The sequence below is a fragment of the Oncorhynchus kisutch genome, linkage group LG5 (assembly GCF_002021735.2).
Source record: "Oncorhynchus kisutch isolate 150728-3 linkage group LG5, Okis_V2, whole genome shotgun sequence".
Lineage (NCBI taxonomy): Eukaryota > Metazoa > Chordata > Actinopteri > Salmoniformes > Salmonidae > Oncorhynchus > Oncorhynchus kisutch.
In genome coordinates, this window is record NC_034178.2 from 4,432,696 (window position 1) to 4,456,978 (window position 24,283).

Genomic DNA, 24,283 nt, shown 5'->3' on the forward strand with positions numbered 1-24,283 from the left:
GCAGGACTTGGGCAAAAGCTCACCGAAGCTGAGTACCGGCACCTCAAATGGTCTACTGCTTGAGCTCCTGTTCCTCTTATAGAATATTATCTCAAAAGTATTGTGGTGCTCCTGCACCTAAATATGAACAGTACCAGAACCCAAAATTAGTTACTGAATGTATTTCAGTCCAAGTCATGCACTGATAAGAAGTAATCAGGTCTATTTCATGACGTTCCCACTGGATCAGAGCATGACATTTTTCCCTTTCACGCTGAGCGGTTACCAAAAGGGAGAGAGATGGAAAGTATTATTCAATTACATTGAGGAACGATTGTAATTCACAATGAATGTAAAAACAGACTTTGTTTGCTTTCTGTTTGAGGTGAAGTAAACATTACTTTGAGAAGCTCCACATCAGATCCCCAAATGGGCACATTTATATGCCTACATTTGGGTGCAGGCCAGGTAGCCTATAGGCCTACTTCTATGCGTATGTGTCCTTACTCAACATTGACAGGAGCAGTCCAAACAACAGACAATGACTAAATTGACAAAACTCTTAAGCGTAGCATAAGTTGTGCACTCTGCAAACAATGTGTCCACTCCGACAATGATAACGGGAAGACTGGCATAATATTGAATGCATTAACATAAATTACCATAAACAAAGTAACAACATTGTAGATGAGAAATTATAGAAATTAACAGTAAATGTCCTACTGGTGATATATGTAATGGGGAATTGATATACTCTAACAAAATGCAAACAATTCACACAATGAAGTTCTGAAACAATGAATGTGCATAAATTGGCAGGAGAGAGCACATTCTGGAGAGAGAAGTGCATCTGGGCACATGGTCAATCCACCGTCTGCATTGGCCATGCAGCATTTACGGTGATACGTCGGGGAGCAGTGCAGAGCTATTGTCAAGGAAGTGAGTTTGTTTTCTACAAGATATACTGCCCCCACCTACCGTCACCCAATCATGTCAATGCGGAGCTATACAGAGCACCCCCCGCATTGTTAAAACATTTGGGAGGTGCATGGCGATGCGGTACAGAGCTCGATTAGGCCTGCTCGACTAAAACAATCTTGTTCGACCAACAGCCTAATGACCAAACAATCAACTAATTGGGGTTAGCCCTAGTGTGTGTGTGTGTGTATGTGTCAGTTAAAACATGTAGGGAGATGGAAGATGCTAATTTTCACAGTCCATGTGACATTCTATACGTGTAACTAATAGTGCATCAAGCCTAAAACACAGGAGTAACATTTCAAAATAACTGCTCGTCATCTTCCATCATATACTGTGCACTCTGCTAGACAGACGCCATTACTTTGGTACGGACAACGCCCTGAAAGCAGCTACTGTACTTTGACAAATCAATCTAGTGTATGTGATGATATAGGCCTACAATATGCAGTAGCATCATTAGTATACCTGTAAGAGTCAGCACTGTCTGCAACCATGTGGAGCCACGACCAGCTAGCAGGCTGATTGGTTATGTCATCAGGATAGTTAACCAGTGAGGAGAGCAACACATGTCCTCTGGTCTGATGAAACAACAATAGAACGGTTTGGCCATAATGACCATCGTTATGTTCATAGGAAAAAAGGGGAGGCTTGCAAGCCAAAGAACACCATCCCAACCGTGAAACACGGGGTGGCAGCATCATGTTGTGGGGGTGCTTTGCTGCAGGATGGACTGGTGCACTTCAAAATATATGGCATCATTAAGGAAAATGATGTGGATATATTGAAGCAACATCTCAAGACGTCAGTCAGGAAGTTAAAGCTTGGTCGCAAATGGGTCTTCCAAATGGACAATGACCCCAAGCACACTTCCAAAGTTGTGGAAAAATGGCTGAAAGGACATCAAAGTAAAGGTATTGGAGTGGCTATCACAAAGCCCTGACCTCAATCCTATAGAACATTTGTGGGCAGAACTGAGAACGTGTGTGCGAGCAAGGAGGCCTACAAACCTGACTCAGTTACACAAGCTCGGTCAGGAGGGATGGGCCAAAATTCACCTTATTGTGGGAAGCTTGTGGAAGGCTACCCAAAACGTTTGACCCAAGTTAAACAATTTAAAAAGGTAATGCTACCAAATACAAAAAAAATTCTGACCCACTGCGAATGTGACGAAAAAAAAGAAAAGCTGAATTGAATCATTCTATTATTCTAACATTTCACATTTTTTTTATAAATTCATGATCCCAACTGACCTAAGACAGGGAATTTTTACTAGGATTAAATGTCAGGAATTGTGAAAAACTGAGTTTAAATGTATTTGGCTAAGGTGTATGTAAACTTCGACTTCAACTGTATGTGAGAATGATGTTCATTGACTAAAGCTCAGCATTCAACACCATAGTGCCCACAAAGCTCATCACTAAGCTACGGACCCTGTGACTAAACACCTCCCTCTGCAACTGGATCCTGGACTTCCTGACGGGCCGCCCCAGGTGGTAAGGGTAGGCAACAACACATCTGGCACGCTGATCCTCAACACTGGGGCCCCTCAGGGGTGCGTGCTTAGCCCCCTTCCTGTACTTCCTGTTTACTCACGACTGCGTGGCCAAGCACGACTCCTACACCACCATTAAGTTTGCTGACGACAACAGTGGTAGGCCTGATCATCGACAACGATGAGACAGCCTATAGGGAGGTCAGAGACCTTGCAGTGTGGTGCCAGAACAACAAGCTCTCCCTCAATGTGAGCTAGACAAAGGAGCTGATCATGGACTACAGGAAAAGGAGGACCAAACAGGCCACATTATCAACGGGGCTGAAGTGGAGCGGGTCGAGAGTTTCAAGTTCCAGTTGTGAAGAGGCCACGACAACACCTTTTCCCCCTTAGGAGACTGAAAATATTTGGCATGGGTCTTGATATCCTCAAAAAGTTCTACAGCCGCACCATCGAGAGCATCCTGACCAGTTGCATAACCGCCTGGCATGGAGACTGCTCGGCATCTGATCATTCGTACGGCGCTACTAAGGGTAGTGCGAACAGCCCAGTAAAAAAAAAAACATTTCATCCATTTTAGAATAAGGCTGTAACGTAACAAAATGGCAAGAAAAAGTATGTGAACTCTTTGGAATTACCTGGATTTCTGCATAAATTGGTCATAAAATTTGATCTGTTCTTCATCTAAATCACAACAATAGACAAACAGTCTGCTTAATCTAATAACACAATTATACATTTTTATGTCTTTATTGAACACATCGTGTTAACATTCACAGTGCAGGGTGGGAAAGTATGTGAACCCTTGGATTTAATAACTGGTTGATCCTACTTTAGCAGCAATAACCTCAACCAGTTGCGGATCAGACCTGCACAACGGTAGGGAGGAATTTTAGACCATTCCCCTTTACAAAACTGTTTCAGTTCAGCAATATTCTTGAGGATGTCTGGTGTGAAACACTCAAGGTCATGCCACAGCATCTCAATTGGGTTGAGGTCAGGACTCTGACTGGGCCACCCCAGACGGTCAGGACTCTGACTGGGCCACCCCAGACGGTCAGGACTCTGACTGGGCCACTCCAGAAGGCGTATTTTCTTCTGTTCAAGCCGCTCTGTTGTTGATTTACTTCGTTGTTCTGCTGCATCTCCCAACTTCTGTTGAGCTTCAACTGGCAGACAGCCTTACATTCTCCTGCAAAATGGGAATACATTTTTCCATCAATGATAGCAAGCTGTCCAGGCCCTGAAGCAGAAAAGCAGCCCAAACCATAATGCTCCCTCCACCATGCTTTACAGTTGGGGTGAGGTTTTGATGTTGGTGTGCTGTGCCTTTCTTTCTACACACATAGTGATGCATGTTCCTTCCAAACAACTCAACTTTAGTTAAATCTATCCACAGAATAGCTGTGGAACATCCAGGTGCTCTTTTGCGAACTTCAGACATGCACCAATGTTTTTTTGGACAGCAGCGGCTTCTGCCGTGGTGTCCTCCCATGAACACCATTCTTGTTTAGTGTTTTACCTATTGTAGACTCGTCAGAGATGTTAGCATGTTCCAGAGATTTCTATAAGTTTTTAGCTGTCGTGGAAGATTCAGAATTTGTTGGTAACATATGTAAGATGTTTTATATTCATCAAATGTGTGCAAGTTACTTCTCATCAGAATGGTATTTTTGTATAATACTTTGGCGGGGTTGCAGTTATCTGTTCTATGTCGAGACTAAGTTGCATGGGCCGCAGAGAGGGGAGAGGTCAAAGTGTCATCATGTGTAAACATATCTTTTGCTCTACTGTGTGTGTGCCAGTTCATTCCCTACTTTTCCCATGGAGGATGGCAGTGTCTGGAATCATTATATCCTCTCCGTGAGTTTGTATTTAGAGTTGGTTGTATCTAAATGACAATTTGATATATGCCTGTTGATATGGAGGGTTGGTTTATGGTTCTGGGGTTTGAGTAAGGAGACAAAGCTGAACGATTTATTATGTCTATGCTGTCTGACTATGTGTGATCTTTGCTATAAAGGATCCCATTTCGCCATTGTGTGGGGACTCTCAACTTTTCATTAGAGATACTGAACTGTTGAAAGTCAAAATGCTATAGAGCTTATATAATTAAAGATGGACTTTTATAACTAACTCTGACTTGTGTGTGTGGTTTGCTCCCATGATTTGGTAAATAGAGGACATTTCCACGACATAGCTGACACTCTAGGATTCTTCTTAACCTCATTGAACATTCTGTGCTGTGCTCTTGCAGTCATCTTTGCAGTACGGCCACTCCTAGGGAGAGTAGCAACAGTGCTGAACTTTCTTCATTTATAGACAATTTGTCTTACCGTGGACTGATGAACATCAAGGCTTTTAGAGATACTTTTGTAACCCTTTCCAGCTTTATGCAAGTCAACAATTCTTAATCTTAGGTTGTCTGAGATCTCTTTTGTTCGAGGCATGGTTCACATCAGGCAATGCTTCATGTGAGTAGCAAACTCACATTTTGTGAGTTTTTTTTTATATTGCAGGGCAGCTCTAACTAGAGGTCGACCGATTATGATTTTTCAACGCCGATACCGATTATTGGAGGACCCCCAAAAAAGCCTATACCAATTAAATCGGCCGATTTAAAAAATGTATTTGTAATAATGACAATTACAACAACACTGAATGAACACTTATTTTAACTTAATATCAATAAAATCAATTTAGCCTCAAATAAAATGAAACATGTTCAATTTGGTTTAAATAATGCTAAAACAAAGTGTTGGAGAAGAAAGTAAAAGTGCAATATGTGCCATGTAAAAAAGCTAACATTTAAGTTCATTGCTCAGAACATGAGAATATAAGAAAGCTGGTGGTTCCTTTTAACAGGAGTCTTCAATATTCCCAGGTAAGAAGTTTTAGGTTGTAGTTATTATAGGACAATCTCTCTATACGATTTGTATTTCATATATCTTTGACTATTGGATGTTCTTATAGGGACTTTAGTATTGCCAGTGTAACAGTATAGCTTCCGTCCCTCTCCTCACCCCTACCTGGGCTCGAACCAGGAACACATTGACAACAGCCACCCTCGAAGCAGCATTACCCATCGCTCCACAAAAGCCATGGCCCTTGCAGAGCAAGGGGAACAACCACTCCAAGTCTCAGAGCGAGTGATGTTTGAAACGCTATTAGCGCGCACCCCGCTAACTCGAAAGTGCTGTTTGAATGAATGCTTACGAGCCTGCTGTTGCCTACCATCACTCAGTCAGACTGCTCTATCAAATCATAGACTTAATTATAACATACTATCACACAGAAATACAAGCCTTAGGTCATTAATATGGTCGAATCCGGAAACTATCATCTCAAAAACAAGACGTTTATTCTTTCAGTGAAATACGGAACCGTTCCGTATTTTATCTAACGGATGGCATCCATAAGTCCAAATATTGTTGTGCAATGTTATGTCATAATTACACAAAATTCTTGCAAATTAGGCGGCCCAAACTGTTGCATATACACTGACTGTGTGCAATGAACGCAACAGAAGTGACAATGTCACCTGGTTAATATTGCCTGCTAACCTGGATTTCTTTTAGCAAAATATGCAGGTTTAAAAATACATACTTCTGTGTATTGATGTTTATGGTTAGGTACAGTGGCGCAACAATTGTGCTTTTTTCACAAATGCGTTGGTTAAATCATCCCCCGTTTGGCGAAGTTGGCTGTCTTTGTTAGGAAGAAATAGTCTTCAGAGTTTGCAACAAGCCAGGTTGACAGGCAATATTAACTAAATATGCAGGTTTAAAAATATATACTTGTGTATTGATTTTAAGAAATGCATTGATGTTTATGGTTAATTGGAGCAAGACTATGCATTTTGCGAAAATGCACCGCATCGATTATATGCAATGCAGGACACGCTACATAAACTAGTAATATTTTTATTTTATTTTACTAGGCAAGTCAGTTAAGAACAAATTCTTATTTTCAATGACGGCCTAGGAACAGTGGGTTAATTGCCTGTTCAGGGGCAGATTTGTACCTTGTCAGCTCGGGGGTTACTAGTCCAACGCTCTAACCACTAGGCTACCCTGCTGCCTCAATATCATCAACCATGTGTAGTTAATTAGTGATTATGATTTATTGATTGTTTTTTTTATAAGATAAGTTTAATGCTAGCTACCAACTTACCTTGGCTTAATACTCTGCATTCACGCAACAGGCAGTCTCCTCGTGGAGTGCAATGTAATCAGGTGGTTAGAGCGTTGGACTAGTTAACTGTAAGGTTGCAAGATTGAATCCCTGAGCTGACAAGTTAAAAATCTGTCATTCTGCCCCTGAACAAGGCAGTTAACCCACCGTTCCTAGGCCGTCATTGAAAATAAGAATGTGTTCTGAACTGACTTGCCTAGTTAAATAAAGGTTAAATAAAGGTGTTAAATAAAATATATATATATATATTTTCTTAAATTGGCCAAATCGGTGTCCAAAAATACCGATCTCCGATTGTTATGAAAACTTGAAAAATCGGCCATTCCAATTAAATCGATCGACCTTTAGCTCTAACCAACATCTCCAATCTCATCTCATTGATTGGATTCCAGGTTAGCCGACTCCAGACTCCAATTATCTTTTGGAGAAGTCATTAGCCCAGGGTTTCACATACTTTCCCCCAACCTACACAGTGAATGTTAAAATTATGTATCAATATAGATTAGAAAAAAAACGTTAATTTATGTGTTATTAATTTAAGCTGTTTGTCTATTGTGACAGAGGAAGATCAGATCACATTTTTTGACCAATTTATGCAGAAATCCAGGTAATTGCACAGGGTTCACATACTTTTTATTGCAACTGTATATGCAGAAAGCATACAGCATAGTGGGTACATTTCTGCAAAAACTTAGAGCGTTGAAGTGCGAGGCTCAACTTTTCCACTGTTTTGGGTCCCCTGGCTACCACACTGTACACAGCGTGAAGCAAACCTGTGCACATTCGAAGATACAGTGTGTGACTGTGTGATAGCGAAGTGTTACATCTCACTCATCTCAATAACTCCGGTTCTGCTTCTGGCAACGTCATTTCACTGAGTCTACTTTAAGGAAAACACATCCCCAATTTAACTGACAGTCTAAAAATGTCTTCAGATCACTGATCATTAGTCACATTATTGAATGTTGGCATTGACCAATGTTCTTCAAGCCTGGTCGTGGGGACCCTTTGAGTGTAGGCATTTGTTACTGTTCAGCGCTAACCCATCCGAATCAACAAAATGTTGGCGTAGCCGAGAAGCTAGGCCCATAATCTCACCAGTGGGAGTTAGACAAACACTGAACACTGCAACAAAGACTAGATAAGCAGCAAGGAGCCGCTTTCCTATTTAATCAATAGATAAACCCACACTATGATAAATGCATGTTTCTGCCATTAGATTCCTCCTTCATAGGCAGTCTGAAGAGGACTCACTCATTACAGCCGACGAAGGCCGTTTAGAACAGCATGCAGAGGACTCTGGGTATTATTTATTCCCTGTCAACCGCCCATCTGAGCACATCACCCCAGCCAAAACCACCATAGGGGGTTAGAGTAGTGCCTAATTCTACAGACAGAGCATAAGGAGGGATGCTCCCCAAAAATCCCTACCTTAATCCAGTGAATGCTACAGGCAGCCTGTAGATAGTAGCATTAGCATAGCAGCTAGTAAATGTAAAAGCAGCATGGTGGCGAGTGACACAGAACAGTGCAGGCCTGTAGAAGGGCTAATCCATATCCAGCTGTATGCTACAGCTGTACAGACAGACTAGTACATCTCTGCTCCTAACAGCTGAGCTTGGTTCCTCGTCTATAGGGTAAGATGACAGTCTGCGTAGCGAGTGAAGGGCCAGGCTGTGGATGCGGTCTCCTCACAGCAGAGCAGCATGTAAACAAACCCACACGCAGCAGCGTCGTCATCACTGCTTACACTCTCCCCCATCTCTCTCCCTCCCTTCCTTCCTTGCTTGCTCTCGTACTGTTTGCCTGCCTCCTTCGCCCTCCCTCTCCCCATCTGTCCCTCTCCATTTCTCTCCCTCCTTATTCCTGCAGCAGCTAAGAGAAGCAGACTGATAAGGTCCTGTCTTCTCTCTGGATGACACGGTTCTCCAGCAGAAATACACAGAGACAGGGAGAGGGACAGGAAGGGACAGATGGGACTGTGGATGCTTCGTGACAAACTGGGGTGACAGGAACCAGACGGGCTTTGTCCAGACGAGGAAGGGAATGAAGCCGAGAGGTGTCACTGTTCCCATCCTAAACCCTGCTCCAGAACCTCCTCAGTGACCAATAAATAATCAACTGTGGTGGCTGGAGAACATTTCCTTGCACTGTGTCACGTTGGCAGTCACGCTCTCCCGCTCTCCATGGGTCCTATCCTTAGTATCGTTTAGTGTAGGGCCAGACCGACTGACCAACGACAGGTATCACTTTTCTGCACATGTGGATTTATGGTCTCCATTTAGCATTCCATCATCAATAATTCAGTCTGTTGCATAAGAGGGAAACAGAGGTTTATGTCCCAAACGGGACCCTATTCCCATAAAGTGTACTACTTTTGACCAGAGCATTATGGGTACTGGTCAACAGTAGTGCACATCTTAGGGTACAGGGTGTCATTTGAGACACAGCCAGAGACAGTGGACTCTGGATAGCACCCGCCACTACTTGACTACAGACCCGTCAGCTCAGATCCCCAAAACAAAAACTTTGGTTCAGGTCTAATGGATTTCAGTGTAAAACAGCAAAGACAGGCAAGGCAATGCAGCGAGGCAGAGTAGCTATTGATGTCTGAGGCACCGGCTACCCACCGAGTAGAAGAATTTACAATGTCGCTCATAAGTAAATTAAATAATACAGAAAGGAGAGTTTTACTATCAGACTTTTATGACAAAGGCTCCAGAGAAAATAAAATACATGATTATTATAGTAGAGTAATTAGTAAGATAGCAACCATAGAAACGGTGTGTCAATGTGTGTGTGTCTGTGTTGCAGAAGAGTGTATGATGATATGAGAGGAGTTGAGTATAGTGTGTTGCAGGGGCATTGTAGGATGACGTAACATGCATGAGCCTGATTGAGTGTGTGTTTATGTGGGAAGCTATTATTGGCTTATAAGAGCAACAGAGTAGGCAGAGCATTCAACTGGCTGTGTGTGTGTCAGATTCACTGTGTTTAATACTGATATGAATCTTAAGAGTGTCTTCTCTGGGCTTGTTTACAGAGTGAGTGTTGTTTGTTGAGACAGAGTGAGAGAGAAGGATGAATCAACAGGCTCCTGGTTGCCCTCTGAGCCAAGTGGGAGAAAAATCCCATCGCTGAGTCACAGCACTCCCCCCTACATACAGTACATACACAGTGGCCTAAGAGTATATGCGAGCGCGAGAGGTAGCTAGCTACTATATTGAATCGCAAAACTACAGTGCCCAACTTAGTACAATGTAGTACTGTAGTTGTTTACAAATCACTAGAATCTTGTGAGCAACAGCCTACTGGGAGTAGTCTAAGAAACGGTTCCTGGTCATTCCAGATGCCTGGTCGTAACTCGTAAGCTTCCTCTCAATCAATAAGCATGTCCCCTCCCCTTGACCCTGATAGCTCCTACCAGGAAACCACTGACTGAGTCTGCCTTTACGACCTCACTCCACTCTAGTGATTTGTAGTAGTCGTCAATTCAGATAACCACTCAAGCCATGGACTTTCCCAACCCTCTAATGACTGTCCATGACTGGTGTCTTTTTTTAATGCTTTAGAGCTCTTTGAGAGCTGTTATGGAATAAAATAGAGAATTGTTATGGAATAAATAGCGCTATAAAAGTTGAATGAATTATTAGTAAATCATGCTAATGTGATTATGTACGAAATCTAGCACACAGCAAAGGCAGCTAAGAGCCGTCACCTCTGACCATGCACTGAAGTATGTCTCTCAAACTGATGTCATTTTTCACTTGGTCATGTTCTTGTTCATCAGTTGTTCAGTCTTATCATATCGCCACTAACACATTATCTCCACTTTGGTCCATGTGAGACAGAGCTAATCCAGCAGTACAGAGGCTGTGTCCAAAACGACTCCCTATTCCCTAATGAACCGAAATGCACCCTATTCCCTATATAGTGTACTATGGGCTCTGGTCAAGAGTTGTTCAAAATATACTAGGGTATATGGTGCCAATTTGAACGTGGACAAACAGTGGAGTGATGTGATGGGACAGAGACACTGGGTTCTCAGCACAGAGGCTACTGAGGGGAGGACGGCTCATAATAATGGCTGGAGTGGAGTACATGGACTGGTATCAAACATATGGCAACCATGCGTGATGAATTTGTTACCATTCCATTGATCATGTTCCAGCCATTACGATGAGCCCATCCTCCCCAATTAAGGTGCCACCAGCCTCCTGGTATTCTCAGGGATTTCAACAAGCTGTGTGATAGGAGCCTGTGTAGACAGGCCTGTTGCTGAGTCCCATTGAGAATTGTAATTGTCTCTTTTACAAGGGAGTCATGCATATACACAATTTACACTCTCAGATCCAGGTCAGAGAAAACACTGCTAAGGATGAATGGTGATAAATCACAATGATGAGGTTTCACCGGTTCATAACGAACTCTTCTGGACGCTCACTGTCCACTTCAGCCTGTGTCACAGCGGGATGATTTACAATACAATAACAGTGACTGTGTTGATACTGATAACACACACACACGTATAAAATAAATTCAATAGTAATCTTACAAGAAAACAGAGTTAGAAGAAAACATAGTTCCAGTTAAAGCTGTGGTAGAAGAGAGAGTGTTCAACAATGCACCCATCTGGTCTGTATAGCTGACACATGGCACCGTTTGTATTCATTTTAGCCATGTGGAACTAACCGAGGCTCGTAGGAAAGGGCTGTCAACCGCACCACCACTCTGCCAACAGGCTTATATAACCCACCAGTTCCACTTTCAGTAACTAGAAGCCCCTTAGCTCCACCATTCAAGATCAGCCAACACAAAACGCAGTCGTCATAGATTTGAACGGACAATGCTGCCCTGGCAATGCCAAGAACCCGTCATGATGATAATGAATGTTAGCTGAGAGAATTTCATGGTAATAGATTATTCAATAAAATACTAGAATATGGTTTATCATGTACCAAGCATGTTCAAGTGGACGAACAAAGAGCCTGGGAGTCAGTGGGCTACGGAAATAATTTCACAGCCTGACTGCAGATAGTCATAAAATACCAGGAAATAATACATAGGATGCCTAGGGAATAATACAATGTCCATCGACATTAAAAAGACCCGTATGTCTTGTCTTGGTCATTGGAGGCAGAGTGCGCATCTGGTCGCTCCTCTCTTCCCATATGAGAACATTGCGTGAAAATAAGACGACTAGCCTAAGTTGCAGGTGGTGTTCATACCTAAACGTATCACAGGCAATAACTAGCTGTAGACCGCAATAAATAAAAAGCATACGGGTGATAACTGACTATACAGAGAAGAATACAACTTTGAAGTTGAAGCTTTTTTGAGGGGAGGACGGGCGTAATAATGGCTGGAGTGGAGTACATGGACTGGTATCAAACATATGGCAACCATGCGTGATGAATTTGTTACCATTCCATTGATCATGTTCCAGCCATTACGATGAGCCCATCCTCCCCAATTAAGGTGCCACCAGCCTCCTGGTATTCTCAGGGATTTCAACAAGCTGTGTGATAGGAGCCTGTGTAGACAGGCCTGTTGCTGAGTCCCATTGAGAATTGTAATTGTCTCTTTTACAAGGGAGTCATGCATATACACAATTTACACTCTCAGATCCAGGTCAGAGAAAACACTGCTAAGGATGAATGGTGATAAATCACAATGATGAGGTTTCACCGGTTCATAACGAACTCTTCTGGACGCTCACTGTCCACTTCAGCCTGTGTCACAGCGGGATGATTTACAATACAATAACAGTGACTGTGTTGATACTGATAACACACACACACGTATAAAATAAATTCAATAGTAATCTTACAAGAAAACAGAGTTAGAAGAAAACATAGTTCCAGTTAAAGCTGTGGTAGAAGAGAGAGTGTTCAACAATGCACCCATCTGGTCTGTATAGCTGACACATGGCACCGTTTGTATTCATTTTAGCCATGTGGAACTAACCGAGGCTCGTAGGAAAGGGCTGTCAACCGCACCACCACTCTGCCAACAGGCTTATATAACCCACCAGTTCCACTTTCAGTAACTAGAAGCCCCTTAGCTCCACCATTCAAGATCAGCCAACACAAAACGCAGTCGTCATAGATTTGAACGGACAATGCTGCCCTGGCAATGCCAAGAACCCGTCATGATGATAATGAATGTTAGCTGAGAGAATTTCATGGTAATAGATTATTCAATAAAATACTAGAATATGGTTTATCATGTACCAAGCATGTTCAAGTGGACGAACAAAGAGCCTGGGAGTCAGTGGGCTACGGAAATAATTTCACAGCCTGACTGCAGATAGTCATAAAATACCAGGAAATAATACATAGGATGCCTAGGGAATAATACAATGTCCATCGACATTAAAAAGACCCGTATGTCTTGTCTTGGTCATTGGAGGCAGAGTGCGCATCTGGTCGCTCCTCTCTTCCCATATGAGAACATTGCGTGAAAATAAGACGACTAGCCTAAGTTGCAGGTGGTGTTCATACCTAAACGTATCACAGGCAATAACTAGCTGTAGACCGCAATAAATAAAAAGCATACGGGTGATAACTGACTATACAGAGAAGAATACAACTTTGAAGTTGAAGCTTTTTTCGCAAGGCGGTGTAAACCATTAATGGGCAAATTAGCTATTATGCTAACCTTCTCATGGCGACTTTTCCTGCCTCTCCAACTAACCAGATAACTGCATTTCAAGATGAAGACACAAACCTTTCTACGACGTTTGATGACAATTAATTCGGTGGGAAAGAGACAGCCGTTGGTGTTGACGCTCGCTTGTTTCATTTGTTTCCTGCCTGTCAGCACTCCGCAGTGTGATCTCGCCTCTCCGCTACATTGTATCATGTGACGTTGCCACTTCATCAAAGGAACCTCCCCTTACTTGAGTCTGAGGCACATTCAGAAGGACAACTTTATTGAAGACAAATCTATTTTCAGTAAATCATGATAGGCTACGTCTTTGTACAGTGTCCTGGGAAAAAAAATCGAATTCGATTTTGGATTGACCAATAAAAGGCATGACGAAGAACTATATTTAGATTCAAAACATAAGTCAATGACATTGGGAAAATCAGTCTACAGAATATAATCAAGATATGAGTCTATGCTATGATTGAACTGATACAAATACACTTACATGGGTAAAACCGTCTGTTAAATTACAGACATTATTATTATAATTATCATTATTATTATAAAAGTTATCTGTCCCAAATAAAAATGGCTTCACTCTCTTGTGGTTGAGGGATGCTGTACAGTAGCTCAGTCAGGCCTGTGATGAATCCTGGCTAAATCCTGTAGGAAGGCTAAATCCTTGTTTTAAGTCTATCTTTGCAACATCTTGGCTCCAGTAAGGCATGGTCCAGCATTATGTTCCTGCTCTGCATAGACAGTCATTATTACAGCAATTTAAAATGTTATCATATGTCATTATCTGAGCATATCACTGGTTATTACCATTACAAACTGGGTGGTTTGAGCCCTGAACGCTGATTGGCTGAAAGCCTTGGTATAGCACGGGTATGACAAAACATGTATTTTCACTTCTCTAATTACATTGCTAACCAGTTTATGATAGCAATAAGGAACCTTGGGGTTTGTGATACATGGCCAATATACCAGTATACTCCACGTTGCGTCGTAGGTAAGAACAACCCTTAGCTGTGGTATATTGGACATATATCACACCCCCTCGGGCCTTATTTATCAAGTATGCGTTCTTCTTCTTCAGTTCACAGTTAGATTAAGCTGTACCACCATCATGTGGCCACAATTTGCAGTCGCAGCTTTCACATTTGTGTGGTCTCTATTCTCTTAAAAGAAAATGTACTATCTAGAGCAGTGTTTCCCAACCCTGGTCCTCCAGTATCCCCAACAGAACACATTTTCATTGTAGCCCTGGACCAGCACACCTCATTCAACTCAATGAGGGCTTGATGATTAGTTGACAAGTTGAAGCAGGTCAGCTAATCATCAAGCACTCAATTAGTTGAATGAGGTGTGTTTATATTATTTTTATCCTATAATAAAAATGTGTACTGTTGAGGGTACAAGACTGGTTAACACTATTCTAGAACCTAAAAGGGCTCTTCGGCTATCCCCATAGAAGCACCCTTTGAAGAACCATTTTTGGTTCAAGGTAGAACCCTTTTGGTTCCAGGTAGAACCACTTTGGGTTCCATGTAGTACACTTTCCAAAAGGGTTCGACCTGGAACCAAAAACGGCTCTACTAGGAATAGCCGAAGAACCCTTTTGGAAGCCTTCTGTGATTTATCATTGAAACATCAATAATGTATTACGGTGTTATCAATTTCCTTTAAACCTGACAAAAAATATGATTTGAATAGTACAAACATTTTCTTCAGTAAAATGAACTCAAGGAATTTGTGTTTTTGTATTCAGCCAAGCTCTTGTGCTTTCTGAGCTAGCCTACATCACTAGAAAGCTAATAAACTTAGGTGGGGAGCACCTCCTAAAGTAACCTTTTGGGTTTTCGCTGTCCGGTTTACAGTGGTCTTTGGGTTGTTTTGCGCCTGTGTTTTGGCTTTACTGTGGACATTAAAGCGTTAAAACTTCTGCTCTCTGCGCCTGACTCCACACCCATCATTCTCCTGACGTTACACCTACTCATTCAAGGGTTTTTCTTCACTTTTTTTAAAACCTTTTTTTTACATAGTAGAATAATAGTGAAGACATCAAAACTATGAAATAACACATATGGAATCATGTGGTAACCAAAAAAGTGATAAACAAATCAAAATAGATTTTAGATTCTTCAAAGTAGCCAACCTTTGCCTTGATGACAGCTTAGCACACTCTTGGCAGGCACTCAGTCAAGGAAGAGCCCCCTGCGATCCTCAGCCCCATTGCTGCCCCTCATCGTCCTCAACGACATCTACTTCCTGCCCACTCGGACCTTCTTAGAGAACGTGGGCACTGTGTTGTGCTATGCCTTGGTGTGCACCTTGTGGAATAGCAATGGCGTTGGCCTGTCTCTCTATGTCATCTGCCGGAGTGAGGCATTCTGGTTGAAGGACACCGATCTGCAGGAGAACCTGCTGTTTGCCTCCATCATCTCTGTGGTGGACCCGGTAGCTATGTTCGCGGCGTCTAAAGATATTAGGGTCGGGCCTCCTGAGTGGCGCAGTGGTCTAAGCTTGTAGCTTCAGTAGCCTCAGGCGTACAGTTACCAAGCGTGTATTTCCATGGATGGTCATCATGCTTTACATACCTGGTACGCTTTAGTGACAACAAGCTAGTTTCCCTGTTGGCTAGTTTCCTTGTAGGCTAGTTTCGCTGTAGGCTAGGTTCGCTGTAGGTTAATTTCCCTGTATGCTGGTTTCCCTGTTCCCCAGATTGAATGGCTGTGTCTCGCTGTCTTTGTTGCTCTGCAGTTTCAGCATGACAAGGAGTTTTACTATAAACTGGAGAGGTCCTGGCTGTGTCTCAATGCTCCTAAAATGCTTCCTTTGTCCATGCCCCCTTGCCTCCTTTCCTTTGCTTTGTGATCACTAAAAACTGAAACAATTGGAAATATTTCCACCATATTGCCTTCACATGTCATGTTCGTTCAGATCGATGGTAAGGAAGAAAGGAGAGGTGGAAAAGAGAGGAGGTAAGGAGAGGAGGTAAAGAAGCCATTCAACACTGATTAAGACATAGCCCCTGAGTTTAAGCCTGGGAAAGATAAAATTGTTAATTGGAATTGTTCAGCAGCTTTACCCTTCTACCACTGTGACACACCTATTACTTCCACTACGGTTTGACCTGAACACTGGAGGAACAGTAAACCAAAAGGAGGGAAGGCTTTTTGACACTGACACTGTACCTTCCTGAGACAGATGCTTCGGACCCTTCTGATGCCTTTAGTCAGTGAAAGTGTCTGTTTGTTTGCAGTAGGTGGTATTTGACTCCTGACTATAAAGAGTCATAATTCTCAACCAATAGAATTTTGCACCCGATAGAATAAAAGTCAATAATTGATGATGACGCTCTCTTTCTCCTCTCTCTCTCTCTCTCTCTCTCTCTCTCTCTGGCCAGCTGCTGTACAACATGTTCACCTTCGTGGCTGACATGCCAGATGACATGCCAGATGACATGCCAGTGGAGTCTGTGGATGTGTTCTTTGTGGTGGGCATCGGCGGACTGGCCGTCAGCTTCCTGTTTTGCTTTGTGACTGCGTTCACTATGTGCTTTACGGCTAACGTCCTCAAGATCAAACCGCTCTTTGTCTTCATGTACACTTACCCTGTCTACCTGGTGGCTGAGCTGTTCTCCATCTCCAGCATCATGGTGGGACTATGTTAACACATACATATACACTGAGTGTACAAAACATTATGAACACCTAGCTCTTTCCATGACATAGACTGACCAGGTGAATGCTATGATCCCTTGTTGAAGTCACTTGTTAATGTGTGTGTGTGTGTGTGTGTGTGTGTGTGTGTGTGTGTGTGTGTGTGTGCATGTGCGCTCATATACTCTACACACAGCTCCACTCCTTCTGTGTTCTCGCTCTCTTCCAGGTGTGCGAGTCTTGACTCAAATTGTTACCGTTCCCTTCAACATGGCCTGCGAGGGGCCATCTGCTTTGCCCTAGTCTTTGCCTTGCCAGACAACATCCAGCAAAAAAATTGATTTGTTACTGCATCCATCGCCACCATCATGTTAACTGTCTTCGTCCAGGTATGGAATTTGATCATGGCAGCCTGTGCATATATAATGCTAGTCCATTCAGAACACTGCGGTGCACAAAAACAAGTTGATGCAAATATGATATGAAGAGGAATTCAGTTGTGTGACTTCTGATCTTTCACACAGGATATCGGCAACTGGCCCTTGATTGAATTAATGCACATTCTAATGACCAATTGCAACATAAACACCATTAATGTCAAGGTTCACATCAGGGAAGGTAGAGCGCTAGCTAGCTGGATAACCAATTTATAATCAATCAATTTGTTTAGATAGTTAATCAGGCGTTGTTATCTTCTACCCTTCCATGCCCATTCAGACTGGGACCTCTGAGGTCTAGTATATTATGTCTCTCTGAGTTCTTACCTATTGTTCACCTAATACCTTTCTTGCACTACTGGTTAGAGCCTGTAAGTAAGGTCTACACCTGTTGTATTCGGCGCACATGACAAATAAACGTTGATTTGAGTATCTTATATCTCTCTGAGGTCTAGTACCTTATGTCTCTCTGAGTTCTAGTATCTTATGTCTCTCAGAGGACTAGTATCTTATGTCTCTCTGAGGACTAGTATCTTATGTTTCTCTGAGGTCTAGTATCTTATGTCTCTCTGAGGACTAGTATCTTATGTCTCTCTGAGGTCTAGTATCTTATGTGTCACGTTCTTTCAAAATCGAACCCAGAAGCAGACCAGGACAAGGAGAGTAGGAAGAAGGTGAGTATTTATTTACAAGTGAATGTGAATGGGTAGATATATCCAGGTGGCGTAGCGGGCGGCAGTGGTGAGTTGATGGGAGTAAATAGGTGGATCCAATGGGGTAGCGGAATCCTCCGACGACCAGGCGGGAATGGGGTAAATGATCCGGGTGAGTAACTAAAGACAGAACAAACGGAGGTAAGTTTAAGGCAAGCAATACGTAAAAAACAACAAAACAAATTCTATCCAACTTGAGGCTGATACTCTGGCACAACATACTGTTCATGGCTAACGATCCGGCAGGGAATGGATGTCAGGTCCGGGCTTATGAAGAGGAGAGATGATGATCAGGATCAGGTGTGCAGATAGCTGATGGGATACAGGTGCGGGTAATCAGAACTCCCAACTGGCTACATTGCCAGTGGTGCGTTCCAGGACGCCGGAAAAAACACTCCAGGACAGAACACAGGCAAAAAACAGACTCAGGAAACAGGATTCGTGACATTATGTCTCTCTGAGGTCTAGTATCTTATGTCTCTCTGAGGTCTAGTATCTTACGTCTCTCTGAGGACTAGTATCTTATGTCTCTCTGAGTTCTAGTATCTTATGTCTCTCTGAGGTCTAGTACCTTATGTCTCTCTGAGGTCTAGTACCTTATGTCTCTCTGAGGACTAGTATCTTATGTCTCTCTGAGTTCTAGTATCTTATGTCTCTCTGAGGTCTAGTACCTTATGTCTCTCTGAGGTCTAGTACCTTATGTCTCTCTGAGGTCTAGTACCTTATGTCTCTCTGAGGTCTAGTACCTTATGTCTCTCTGAGGACTAGTACCTTATGTCTCTCTGAGTTCTAGTATCTTATATCTCTCTGAGGTCTAGTCCCTTATGTCTCTCTGAGGTCTAGTATCTTATGTCTCTCTGAGGACTAGTATCTTATGTCTGTCACGGTTCATGAATCCACTGCCTCCCTTTCTCTTTCTCTCTCTCTCTCTCTCTCTCTCTCTCTCTCTCTCTCTCTCTCTCTCTCTCTCTCTCTCTCTCTCTCTCTCGTGTTTGTGTGGGCGTGGTTCCCAATCTCGGCCTGATTGTCTGTGCCAGCTGGAATCACTTATCTTCCCTTTATATGTAACCAGTGTTTCTTGTTGTCAGATCGTTGTTACTTCTCTGAGGTTGTGTCGTGTGTCCGTGCTCATCTCGCACCGCCCTTGTGTGGATTATCTGCTGTGCTCCCTCCTACCCATCCGGACACACTCCCCTGGATTTCTCAGCACGCTATCATCGGAAGATGCGCCCTAGTCCCTGGGTCGGATTCCGTCAGAGTACAGTCTGTCTGTCCTGTTGCTGCTGTAAACTGTATTCATTAAACCATCGTTGCTTGCATCTTGCATCCGCCTCTGTATTGTCACAGAACGATCTGACCAGACCATGGATGCAGCGAGTTCAACGAGTCTGACCGAATTCATTTCCCGCAGTATCACGAGAATGGATCAACAAGAGGAGAACATCTCCAGCACAGGTCGGGCAGTACAAGCCCTTGCGACGCAGGTATCCCAGCTGACCCAACAATTACAACATCTGAGGGGTCTCGATGCGCCACCTACACCGGCAGTTCAACCCGCCCCGCCAGAGCCGGATTCCCAGCTAGAGCCACGGCTACCGACACCAGAGGGTTATTCAGGTGATCCTGACTATTCCAGAGCTTTTCTTACGAGATGTTCCATGCAATTCTCGTTGCAGCCACGGACCTTCAACCGTGAACAGTCTAAGGTAGCATTCGTACTCACACTGCTATCAGGCAAAGCGGCTCTTTGGGGAACGGCGGTGTGGGCGAACCAGGACCCATGCTGCACCTCTTTCCAGACACTCTCCGAGGAGATGAGAAGGGTCTTCCATCGGGCCGTGGCGGGTAGGGAGGCGGCCAGACTACTCGCTGACCTTCGCCAAGGAGACCGTTCAGTATCGGAATACTCCATCCAATTCCGCACTCTGGCCGCAGAGTGTCAGTGGAACGAGGAGGCGCAGTGGGACATGTTCCTGCATGGGCTGGAGGACCGGATCCAGAAGGAGATTTATGTTCTGGACCTTCCCAGGAATTTAAATGGACTAGTGGAACTAGCCTTGAGGGTCGACGCTCGTCTGAGTCGTATTGGCCGCCGAGCATGCCCTAACAGACCATATAACGACACGGAGGGCTGGCATGCCAGCGGCGGGAACACGGCCAGTTCAGCCTCCGCTCACGAACCCATGCAGCTGGGGAGAGCTCACCTCTCCCGGGAAGAGAGGGAGAGGCGGAGATCCCAAGGACTCTGTCTCTACTGTGGTAGAGCGGGCCACTTTATCCACTCCTGCCCGGTAAAACATCAGGCCCGGTAGTAAGCATGAGGCTACTATCGGGTGGTGTCACCACAGAGAAGACCTCATCATCGACTCTCCTCCCGGTAAGACTAAGATGGGCCACCCACACGCATGACACCCAAGCCTTACTGGACTCAGGAGCAGAGGGTAATTTCATGGACTTCAAGCTCGCTCACAAACTCCAGATTCCTATCACCTCACTCTCGCACAAGATATCCGTCAACGCTCTCAATGGTCAAGAACTCCCCAACATTTCTCACACCACTGAACCTATCACACTCATCACTTCTGGCAATCACACTGAGACACTAGCATTTCTACTCATGGACTCACCCCTTGCACCATTAGTTCTCGGCCACCCTTGGCTCACCCAACACAACCCCAGAGTTGACTGGGGTCATAACTCTATATCCATGTGGAGTAACAAGTGCCTTGAGTCCTGTTTGGTGTCTGCTTGTTCGTCTGTGTCTGATTCTGTGTTTCTAGAGGAGGCAGTGGATTTGTCTAACGTGCCCGTTGAATACCTCGACCTGAAGGAGGTGTTCATTAAGTCCCGTGCTGCTTCTCTTCCTCCGCATCGTCCCTATGACTGTGCAATAGAATTATTGCCAGGTGAGTCTCCGCCTAAAGGCAAGTTATATTCACTCTCTGTTCCTGAGAGGGAGGCTATGGAGAGATACATCTCTGATTCTCTGGCATCTGGATTCATTCGTCCTTCCTCTTCTCCAGCGGGGGCGGGGTTCTTCTTTGTGGGGAAGAAGGACGGTTCTCTGCGTCCTTGCATTGATTACCGTGGGTTGAATAACATCACAGTGAAGAATACCTATCCCTTACCGTTGATGTCCTCAGCCTTTGAAAGGTTACAGGGAGCATCCGTGTTCACTAAGTTGGATTTACGGAATGCATATCATTTGGTTCGCATAAGGGGGGGGGACGAATGGAAGACCGCGTTTAACACCCCCAGAGGGCACTTCGAATATTTGGTCATGCCTTTTGGGCTATCCAACTCCCCAGCGGTTTTCCAGGCACTCGTCAATGACGTGCTGAGAGATATGATTGATCAGTTCATATATGTTTACCTGGATGACATACTGATTTTTTTCTTCTTCTCTCCAGGAACACGTTCAGCACGTCAGACGAGTGCTTCAGAGGTTGTTGGAGAATGGACTTTTTGTCAAGGCAGAGAAATGCATTTTTCATGCACAATCCGTTCCATTCCTAGGTTACATCGTCTCGACTGAAGGTATTCGCATGGATCCTGACAAGGTTAAGGCTGTGGTGGATTGGCCAAGCCCAGATTCCCGTAAGGCCCTACAGAGGTTTCTGGGATTCGCCAATTTCTACCGGCGTTTCGTTCGCAACTTTAGCCAGATAGTCGCTCCTCTTACCGCCTTAACCTCCCCCAGAGTGACGTTCAGGTGGTCCGATACAGCCGAGGCTGCATTCGCCAAACTCAAGAGCCGCTTTGTTTCGGCTCCCATCCTCATAGCTCCCGATCCCTCGCGTCAGTTCGTGGTGGAGGTGGACGCTTCAGAGGTGGGGGTAGGTGCGGTACTTTCCCAACGTTCCTCTTCTGACGACAAGATGCACCCTTGCGCGTTCCTTTCCCATCGGTTATCACCTGCGGAACGCAACTACGACATTGGCAACAGAGAGTTGTTGGCAGTGAAGTTAGCACTGGAGGAGTGGCGCCATTGGTTAGAGGGTTCGGGGGTACCTTTTATAGTTTGGACCGATCACAAAAATTTATAATATATCAGAACCGCCAAGCGACTCAACTCCAGGCAGGCGCGGTAGGCACTTTTTTTCGGACGTTTTGACTTCTCTCTCGTATCGCCCGGGTTCCAAGAATGTCAAACCCGATTCCCTTTCTCGCATTTTTGACCATTCCGAACGCCCATCCACTCCCGAGTGCATCCTACCCGGGACCCTAGTGGTCTCCACACTCACATGGGAGGTTGAATCGAGGGTCAAAACGGCCTTAGAAGGGGTAACGCCTCCGCCCGGTTGCCCGCCTAATCGGTTGTTTGTGCCGGAGGGGTGTCGGTCCGATGTTATTCGGTGGGGTCATTGCTCCAACGTAGCGTGTCATCCAGGAGTCAGCCGCACTAGCTTTTTGGTTAAGCAACGCTTTTGGTGGCCACTGATGGCTCGTGACATTCACAGTTTTGTCTTGGCTTGCTCGGTTTGTGCCACTGGGAAGACTTCTAATCGACCCCCAGATGGGTTACTCCAACCGCTGTCGGTCCCTTCGAGACCCTGGTCCCACATCGCGCTAGATTTTGTTACCGCCCTCCCGCCCTCCCAGGGCAAGATGGTTGTTTTGACCGTGGTGGACCGGTTCTCGAAGGCTGCTCATTTTATTCCCTTGCCTAAATTACCATCTGCCAAGGAGACAGCGGTAACTGTCGTGGATCACGTCTTTCGCTTACATGGCCTGCCGATGGACGTAGTTTCTGACAGGGGGCCCCAATTTGTGTCCAAGTTTTGGCAAGAGTTTTGTAGGTTACTGGGAGCGAGTGTCAGCCTGTCTTCAGGGTTTCATCCCCAGAGCAACGGTCAAACGGAGAGGGCCAACCAAGATTTGGAGAGAGTGTTGCGATGTTTGGTTTCTAAGAATCCCTCTTCCTGGAGTCAACAACTCTCTATGGTTGAGTACGCTCACAATTCGTTGCCAGTGGCAGCCACGGGTCTCTCTCCGTTTGAGTGTAGTTTAGGTTACCAGCCACCTATCTTTCCCAGTACAGAGTCCGAGGTCACTGTTCCCTCCGCTCACGCTTTCATCCAGAGGTGCCGTCACGCATGGAGCAGAGCCCGTGAGACTCTTCTCCGGGTGGGGGCGCGCACCAAGGCTAAGGCCGATCGCCACCGGTCGAAGCCTCCGGTATACGTCGTTGGCCAAAGAGTGTGGCTTTCTACTAAGAACATTCCACTCCGATCCGTTTCAAACAAGCTTGCCCCCAAATTTATCGGCCCGTTCAAAGTCACCAGGATCATTAGTCTGGTGACGGTCCGGCTCAAGCTTCCTCCGGCGTATAGGAGAATTCATCCTACCTTTCATGTGTCTAAAATAAAACCTGTGTTTCAGGCACGCATTAACCCGCCGGTCCCGGTTCCCCCGCCGCCACGACTTGTTGATGGGGAACCCACCTTTTCTGTCAATCGTATTTTGGACTCTAGAAGGAGGGGACGCGGATTCCAGTACCTGGTGGACTGGGAGGGTTACGGCCCGGAGGAGAGAAGTTGGGTACCTGCTAGGGACATTCTGGATCACTCCCTTATCGATGATTTCAATCGACAGGTAAATTCGCCTGGGAACGCCAAGAGGCGTTCCTAGGGGGGGGGGGGGTGGTATTGTCACGGTTCATGAATCCACTGCCTCTCTCTCGTGTTTGTGTGGGCGTGGTTCCCATTCTCGGCCTGATTGTCTGTGCCAGCTGGAATCACTTATGAAAAGTGTTGCGTTAATGATCATTTTGCGTTGGTAGTTGTGGGAAATGTGGTCAAATCCATAACATCTGATCAATAAACATATAATAATAATAATAATATAATAATAATAAACATCCAGACAACAGTCCCCCTCCCCTGGGGTGGACTATATTGATGAGCAGGGTGGGCCTGGAGGTCGGCGTCTGGGGTAGGGTCATCAGTTCACCAGAGCCAGGAAAGCTCCAGACCCTGCCTCACTTCATAGGCTCTCTGAGAAGGATGACCCTGGTCTCAGGGACCAGGAGCCTGGTTAAGAGGTTCTGGATACTCCTCCTATGCTTCCACCTCCCAGGCTGGGTCCCAGAGCTTCAGGACACCACGAGGGCAGCGACACAGAACCCTCTCCTAAGGCAGGCTTCCAGGGGCTCTCGCAGTCCACCCACCC

General features: G+C 44.8%; 1 protein-coding gene and 1 pseudogene across 22 annotated transcripts in view; one reads left to right on the forward strand and one right to left on the reverse strand.

Annotated features, from left to right (window-relative positions):
* The window catches only part of LOC109882390 (inositol polyphosphate-4-phosphatase type I A), a 46,981-nt gene extending 33,440 nt beyond the window's left edge, over positions 1 to 13,541 (reverse strand). For 6 of the 22 annotated variants that reach the window (XM_031824195.1, XM_031824191.1, XM_031824190.1 and 3 more), the window contains exon 1: positions 13,376 to 13,537. In XM_031824195.1, the coding sequence (XP_031680055.1) occupies positions 13,376 to 13,528 (153 nt within the window). In that variant the 5' untranslated portion in view covers positions 13,529 to 13,537. Of the gene's footprint in view, positions 1 to 8,077; positions 8,341 to 13,375 lie in introns of those variants that run through there. The other 16 variants (XM_031824182.1, XM_031824177.1, XM_031824175.1 and 13 more) reach the window with 6 other exon arrangements.
* Positions 13,542 to 14,658: 1,117 nt separating this feature from the next.
* On the forward strand, positions 14,659 to 15,829 carry LOC116374071 (sodium/hydrogen exchanger 2-like; annotated as a pseudogene).
* The last annotated feature ends 8,454 nt before the right edge of the window (positions 15,830 to 24,283 follow it).